The sequence below is a fragment of the Mizuhopecten yessoensis genome, unplaced genomic scaffold (assembly GCF_002113885.1).
Source record: "Mizuhopecten yessoensis strain PY_sf001 unplaced genomic scaffold, ASM211388v2 scaffold715415, whole genome shotgun sequence".
NCBI lineage: Eukaryota > Metazoa > Mollusca > Bivalvia > Pectinida > Pectinidae > Mizuhopecten > Mizuhopecten yessoensis.
Window position 1 is genome coordinate 1 of NW_018479607.1, and position 8,829 is coordinate 8,829.

The 8,829-nt window shown below is 34.8% G+C and overlaps 1 protein-coding gene across 2 annotated transcripts; it reads right to left on the reverse strand.

The window, feature by feature from the left end:
- Positions 1 to 310: 310 nt before the first annotated feature.
- On the reverse strand, positions 311 to 7,692 carry LOC110441087. Of its 2 annotated transcripts, XM_021484188.1 has the most exons (3): positions 7,620 to 7,692; positions 6,571 to 6,915; positions 311 to 2,667 (listed from the first exon to the last, which is right to left on the reverse strand). In XM_021484188.1, the coding sequence occupies exons 1-3, from the start codon at positions 7,666 to 7,668 to the stop codon at positions 2,366 to 2,368; spliced, it is 696 nt and encodes a 231-aa protein (XP_021339863.1). In that variant the 5' UTR covers positions 7,669 to 7,692; the 3' UTR covers positions 311 to 2,365. The 2 variants fall into 2 exon arrangements, 1 of the variants encoding a protein (XP_021339863.1); XR_002461827.1 differs by lacking the exons at positions 6,571 to 6,915; positions 7,620 to 7,692 and adding an exon at positions 3,087 to 5,434.
- Positions 7,693 to 8,829: the final 1,137 nt, after the last annotated feature.

The following is an 8,829-nucleotide window of genomic DNA, read 5'->3' on the forward strand; positions in this document are numbered from 1 at the left end:
TTTTTATTGCAAAGTATCGAAATAACATGGTATCATTATTTTTATAGTCACCGGAAAAATATAGAGAAATAGCTACATAAATTGAACCGAATACCTTGTTTTATTCCTCCGTGTTATACTCGTATATTTGATATGCTACCAGTAATTTGAGACACCTGTTGCATAGAACAGCCACAGGGAGCTTAATCGTCGGTAATAATTAAGACCGACTACAGCTTACATTTTTGTAATCAGTTACGTTTATATTATGTTTAGACTTATCATGTACAAGCCNATATTCTGTTATGAATACACTGACATCATTTGTTTTGGTCTTTTTACCACTCATCCGAATTAACGGGTGGTAATCTGTTTTCCTGATTTAAATATAAACCATACCATATAGACAGCGGACTGAGATGAACAGTTTAGTGATCACCACGAACATTATCTCAGCTTTTTCAAAAAGTCATATTTCATAATAATTCCAATAATATTAAGAGGTACATACATTCAGAGAGGTTGTTAAAGAGACGGAAAAGAACCAGACGGTGTATGATCATCGCCATGTTTACTTACCATGGTTTAAACTACCTTGTTCAGTTAGGTAAGCCCTTGTCACGGTAAGTATCGTCAGCTTACATTTTAATATGTTTTTTATTTGTTTTTATTTCGTGTGACACCATTATTTATCATCCTACATGTTCTTATATTTGATGTATACCTTTATGAACTGTTATAATCTCTTTACCTGTATTGTGATAATTTACGAATTAAACACCTACGGATAATGGCCACGCAATGAGATAATTTTTTTATATCTCCAAGAAAAAAGTTCTCCCTGAGCGTTTTCAGCAGGAATAAACTGTCGAAAGCAGACATAAGGCAATAACAATCTATCTCTCCAGACATCACAATATAACGGTTCAGGAAAATGGAACAAAATTATTAACAGGGAATCCCTACCATTTCCAATGGTTGTTTTACCTGCGATAGATGACGGAACTGCCAGTCAGCGTTTTCCTATCAGTATGTATTTCAGTGTTCGTTACACATAACGGGGTTTATTGATGGTTTGATACATTTGATTAGACACGTCTTAGCTAATCTAGAAAATATTAATTTAATTGAAATGTACGGCTTCTTTCAACAAACCATTGAAATCTATATAGTTTGAGATGAGAGTATACATTCAGGGTTTGAACTGAGATTGAGATATTGAGATGTGATTTCACACTGAATAAAGTTACATATATTAATGTGGTCTAAAGATGACATTTTAGGGTATATAAATTCATTTTAAATATTATTCTTTGTCTATTTACGTGAAAAGTATTTCTTGTTATACAACCGTCTGTGAGTATCACTTTGGTATTATTGGTTATAATCCATATCAATATAAGCCTCGCCATAAAAACATAAATATGTATATTATTTAGTTCTATTAGATATAACAATTGATTCTGTAGTTGAATGATTGATTGATTAATTAATTGATATGTATTGATTGATGGTCTGTGAATTATTGATTGTCTGACTGATTTACCGACCGATCGAAGGTTAGCACATGGTAGTTACGAGAACCATAACCTGTTTTTTGTTTTTGTTTTTTATTATTATGATCTTATATATATTTATATTTCGAGCGAGCGATTAGCAGACTATCGGTTAAACACATGATTGGTGTACACACAGATAATCTGAATTTAAATTACATTTTTATTTAGCGGTTAACGCAGAGACGTACAATATATTTCGGTTTAAAACGTTTTGAAGAAAAACGATGTTTTCTGTTTTTGATATGCGCCTTCCTCACAGCCTTTTCACCTAAAGAACATGTTTTAAGTTACAGTATTCAATTTTTAAATGTATGCAGTGTATTGGTGCAATGAAGCCTAGTGTTTGTCGGTAGTGTGTAAGATTATACTCCTATCATTGGCCAAGACTATATATAACACATTTGTTCACTCGTGGTGGGGCAGTGTTAGAACTGTAGAATGCTAGCTGTGAGCACCGAAATGGCGGCACCGGTTGTATGCTCCCCAGGGAGTTGAGACAAATATTGGCTGGTTGCAAAGGCCCTTTAACCACGGATAATAATGGTATGAACCTCTTTGAGAGACCTATAAACAAGGTTGTGATAAAGCGGTATCTAAGATCCTAGAATAAATATGTTATTATTATATGAACGTTTTTTTACGAATACATGTTGAAAGTGATTATCAGGTCCAAGAGTAAATATATGTTTCTGACATTCCCACCACATAACAATGTATGGTTCTGTCAACGTTACTATAGATATTGAACATTCGCATAGTGAAAAAAAAAGAACAGAAATGGAACATACCACTAAGTTCCAGGTGAACTATGTTACTGATGACTCCGCTTAGAAATATATTACAAATCCAATCTGTTCCTTGTTCATCCCCTGTGACGTGTGCAGCAGGAATAGTAAGCAAAAGTTCTCGGACAGGAAAAAACCCACATGTGAATGTGTAATTTTGACCTCCTTGTGCTTTTGTAGAGACACAAGAGTACTGTTAACTAGGAACATTCCTACTAGGAATGTGTTTCTCTTGTAAAATATTTGCATGTTCTCGATGATGTCCATACTGACAGAACACGTTAAAGTCAATTCGTGTTTCAGGATTGGAGAGGATGGCGTCACTGACAACGACAGTGTTTGGGCTGAAACACACGTAATGCTTGAGTGTGAAGGACTGTGCATCAATTACGTCCATAGCTTAATATATACATATATAATTTTAATATCAAATTATTTACTCTGCCATATCAATAAACATTCGAATTCATCACGTTTATCAATTTGATAAAATGAAATCAATAAAGACTTATTCAAACGTGATATTACTATACACATATGATGCAGCAGACTGTTCGACATGTACAAGTCGAAAGGCGACATCGCACACTCAACTTGACAACTGTTGATAAACCGAACAGATAAGATCGGCCTGGTGTAACTTTATATAACAACAAACAGTGTATCGGTATTGACATCAAAGTGAATAGTTCAACACGTTATATATGACTTTACATCAAAACCTGATTTCATAATGATTTCAATAATATTTAGAACTACATACCTTCAGAGATCTTGATAAAGACAAGGAAGAGAACAAGACGGGATATGATCAACGCCATTTTACTTCCTATGGTTTAAAACTTCCTTGTTCAGCAATCTGCTCATGTTACGGTACGTATTGTCAGCTTTCATTTCATACGTTTTGTGTTTTAATTATATGTGGGACACTATTGCATATCGTCCTACACATTCTTGTATTTGCTGTTTGCCTATTTTGTAAATCATTTAGGTTTTACACACCTAATGACTAATAGATAACAGTCATTTTAAAATTGCAACTACTTTTAACCCTCGAAATAACGAGGGCAGATTAATATTTTACGTCCCTAGGAAAATGTTCTCCATAAGCGTTTTCAGAGGGGTTAAGCTGTCCATAAGGCGATGACACTCTAACTCTCCAGAAATCACAATAAAACACTGTCACGAGAATGGACCACACGTTTACATCTCATAATTTGAGTATTGGAAACAATCGCGTAATAAAAACAGTCTATTTATTTACATAACTAAAATCTGCTACTAATATGAATTCGAGGCGCCATCAAAGGTCAATGATATTGATGGCGCTATCTGTTCATACTATTTCGTAGGTTAATATTGTGTAAAAGGATTGGGTTTTGAACAATTACTTGTTGTATATATTTCCGTATTTACGTTTCGTGTAACGGAGTGCGTGTACCTGGGGTATTCCCGTTGGGGATTCCTTCCCGGTATATTATTTAGACGTTTCTGATTGGTTAATATTTTTAGGATATGTTACCTTACCTGTACAGCACTCTACGCTCAGGTATGGGTCAGTATCGAGTTCAAATACTACATTGCACGTGTATTTCAAAAACTACATGGCTCGTGCATTTCAAGGCATACAATTAAATTTGGCTACATAGCTGGGTGTTTTTGGTATTGTAAATCAGTCTGGCAGAGGCTTACATGTAGCTAGCCGGCTCGTCTTTACCCTTCTTACGGGCAGGTATGTAGGAGTGTATTTCGGCCTTAGACCTCAAAATTATTCCGGGCTGGGTTGTATTTTCTCATTGTAGGCATGTTTGGGTAGAATTATCTCGGTGTTAATTTGGGATGGTTATTTTCCCGTTGTAGGCATGTTGTAATATATTATCGGGGTTTGTTTAAACTTATTCCCCGGGGTGGGATACCGGGTGGACATTTTTGAGAGGACATATGTTACACGGTATACTGTTTTAGTATGGACCGGTCGAGTGGTTGACGTGCTGTAGCATTGTGTATATCTATTCATCATGTTTAATTAATTCACTGGTTCGTTTGGTACATAATAAATTGTAGAACTTTATAAAACGTGTTGTCATTCATTGACCTGTAGCCAGCTGAAGTTAAGTCAAGACAGAACCACAGAGTTGACGAAAGAAAATCACTATACGAGGGAAAACGTTTACAATTGTAATAGAATGAGACTATCAATCAACCTACTATTGTCGTCTTCTTTTAGCGTGTTTATTTTAAATATAAGGAAATTGCAATGTATTGCAATGCATCTATATATTACAACGTTATTAATTTGAAATGCTGTAGAGCCTATCTAAAGATACTGCAAAAAGTCTTTAAAACCGTTGTATGATATACCGCTATATTACAAGGAAACTCATCAAGTCTACTGGCGTCGCCTTTTTATTCAGCTTAAAGTATCTGTCACTCTTCACAAGGACCTTATCGTTTTTGCTAGTGAAAAAATAACTGTCTGTACCTATTAAGTGAAGGCGACTCTCACACACTTTTATTCTGAAAACGTCACCATCACGTCATCACATTTTGAGGTTTTACTATGGTAACGTCATCACATTTTTTGTAAATCCCATGCACCCTTGACGAATAAGCGATGCATTGAGTTTATAATCGTATTATTGATACGGTAGGAAAGTGTGGAAGAAAACAAGCAAATCACTCCTGTGTGGTATCAACAATCAGGATAACGGGTTTTATAATCAAGAACGCAGCATATATCTACAAGTCTGTTTGTTGACTCTGATAAGTATTTGGTTACTACATTAAGACAACTCTACCTTGTAAACTGTCTCTGATGATTATTGTGTTACTATATTTAGACAACTCTACACTTTATGTTTTTCTTTGTTGTGTATTTTGTTACTATTGTTGTTGACAATATTTGCGGTTGAATGACTTCAAAGCACCTTCAAGGTCACCTTCTATATAGGTTTGATGGTGTTTTATTACCTTTAAACTAAGACTATCTAAAGGAAATGGACAACGACCGAATAGAAAGATGATATTAGGAATGCTGAATAAGCACTTGTTAATGAAATGGAGGAAGGAAATATGGGAATGATCAGATGATGAAATTCAAATCGATTTTTTCTCAATGATCTTATTTTTTATTATTTTTATCTTTAAGCCAATAATAATATAACCGCTCTACTGTATATAACCTGTAGTCTATAAAGACGAAATTTACATAAATTTATATGTTGATATTCATATTTATACAATACTAAATATTCAAATATTTGCAAGCAGAAGTATAATACAATATATACAAACATGAATCCCCACGAGATTTAGAAACCACTGCTAAGCAAAGCGATTGTTCTTTTATTTTTATTATGCAATATATGCTGTTTTTCAAGCAAAATCTTTATGTTCTAGAAGTAGTAGGCAATATATCATGCAACAACGATGTGTATCAAGATAATAATATGGGGTTCAATCCCAGAAATAAAAGAACATCTGTGTTTTGTTGTCGGTGTTTTAGAGTTTTGTTCTGTCTTTGTTCATTACCTTATAAGTATATTTTTATAAACGCAATGTAAGCATGTAAATAATGAGGGTAACCAAAAATGACACATTGAGAGATTGTGTGTGCAAAGTCGAACCTGATCCGTCTGACTTCTTGAATAACTTACCCATAGAATTGCTGCATGAAATGAAATACCATCCGTATATACAGTGTTACGCCAGTTATCAATTAATCTCATGTTAAAAATACCAGTCGTTGTACCATAGTTAGTTTTATTTACCAAGAAGACAATACCAACATAACATTAAAATGGTATAAATTACATAACAGTATTTTGTAATGAAGTTCTGGTATTAAGAGAACAGGAAAGGTCAGTGGAAATTTGCGATCAAATGCATTAAACTACTATGTAAATTAACCTGATGTGGAAAGCACATTTTTCACTCAATTGAATTTGAAACTTTAGTAGTGCTACATTAACTCTGTCGATTTTTTTTTATATGTTCGACGTTTTGAAAATATAAATAACACTTTATTGTACAATTAATGACTTATATAATAATTGTGCATAACATCATCAATCACCCCCAAAAAAACAGTAAAATAAGTATGTTCTCAGTGTCTTTGAGAGTAATCCAACATAATCGACCTCACTTTAAAGTGATGTGAATATAATGTCTTTCGTCACAACATTTTGCTGATGGTAATAATCAATCACAAAAAAATCTTATTCCAATTACAAATAGACGATACTTACTAATGACAGACACCTGTGTTGACGCTGATCCTATCTGTGTGTAGTTGGATAGGTAGACAAGACAGCTGTATGTATTACCGTGTACTGGGGCAAGGATGCATAATCTTACGTCATTAGAGGCCAAGTTACACGAAATGTTGTATGACATAGAGGGTGCAGAACACGGAGGTGTAGCTGTAGGAGTGGCAGTGGCAGCATTAGCGCTGTCCTTATCCTTCCATAGTAACTGTCCCAGCGTCCCTCCTCCAAGGTCATATGTACAGGTCAGCCACAACACGGCTCCCTCTGTGACCATGGCAATAGGGGATGGATTTACCACCACACTGACTCCTGTTACAAGGCTTCCTGGTAATATAAAGTTTACTATCAAAAATTGGAGAATGAACTGAAGATGTCATAGATAAAAATCGACATGGAAAGCCACAGACTATTGCCAATGACATAACATCGTAGAATAAAGAAGTATTACTCCACACCTCACAAAATATAAAATAAATCAATAGATCAGGCGTCAAAGAGGATGCCCTGTACGGAAATGTGGACTGAGTCACATCATGGCATGTCTAAAGTGTTTTTGTCGTATGCAGGAAAATATGTCGTTTGCCAACATATAATCACAGTTGAGTGTGCGAAAGACGTTCATGTATAGCAATCATACAATGACTGTAACACACATCAGTGCAATGTTGCTTGACTAATGATCAGCTGAAAAATAATCCCATTATAAATTATGTGTTAAAATATTGCTAGCTGATGTGTTTTACGTCAGCTTCACCACCGGGTAGTTCGGTTATCCCGCAGACGAACAGTCTAGGAGAGACATGCATTGATTTTATAACAGTTTGGCTTGCCTGAGGGAAGGTATGCAGCTTTAAGTTTAGAATAGTGTCAACAATAGCACGTAGATGTGTGTCACGTCATACATGTACATGTGTGTAACCCCGTGTGGTGCATGTCATTTGTGTAATACTCATGTAATTGAAAACATAACACAATTTGTATGTCCCGGTAACGGGTTATCTCTGTCAGGGAGATGTATATAAACTTACCTGTCAGAATTTGTAGTAATACAACAACACCAGGTAGGGTATACGCCATAACTGAATAAGCACAGACTTGTGGTTATATGTGTAACATAGATATATTTTAAGTTCCTGGTTGGCCGCGTATATAAATAGTACAGTATTATGTGACCAATATTCGCTGTGTACAAAAACCACTTAACGTATTTGTTTACATTTTAAGAGAACTGAGGTAAACATGGATTATTCCTTCATATCCTTTTTGTTGTTACGCCATTCACATGCTTAGAATGACGACATTTGAGACCTTTTTTGACGCGATTATTATTTTAAGATATTTATACAATTTTTGCAGGTTTGAGATATTGACAAAGGCATACCGATCATCACGTCATTACACTTGTGACGTCATAGTAGTAATACATAAGCTAAGTTATCAATTAGAAATGCAACGCAGAATAAATTTTATAAAGACATAAGTGTTCCATCAAACCAGCTATAAAAATAACAGAACATTTTTATAAGCATGAATATAAAAAAAACTTAACAAATGTAAATAAATGATTTAAACGATATATTGTTTTACTTTTTATGTTGTCATGCATCTGCAAACCTATATTTACCAGCTGATAATCGCTGTATGATCCACATCACCATACTAACGTCAGAAATATATAGTCATAATAACGTTGTATATATAGTTTGAAGTATTATTGATCAACCCAACTCAGCGGAAACCAGTTACATAGACACACAACTTAGAGAAGCTACTGCCGAAAAACAAATCGTTCCAATTCAATACAAATATCCTATACAATCTTAACAGACAGAACGGAAATAGATATATCACCTTCATAACAACAGTAGTCCAGTTATCACAGAACTCTTTTTATCACATAACTGACCCATTTTACTGTCATACGGCCTGGTAGTGAATATTGTATTACACACGTGTAATAAAACCTTAAGGTGTTGCGATAGCTCAAAACATTGGGTACATATGCCAGCTTAATTATGACGTCATAAAGAATGCAACGTCAGATTTTTAGTTCTAATGTGTTGCATGGGCCGCACTTGCCCCGGTATCATGGGCCCAACGTCTCCGGGACCAAATTGATATTTCAATAAATTCTTATATCACAGCAATATGATATTACGTGCTTGGCTTGGCTTTCATGTATATCACTTGAAGCCATCAGTGTGTTACACGTTTGACCGTAAAAGAGTAGCAATTCCG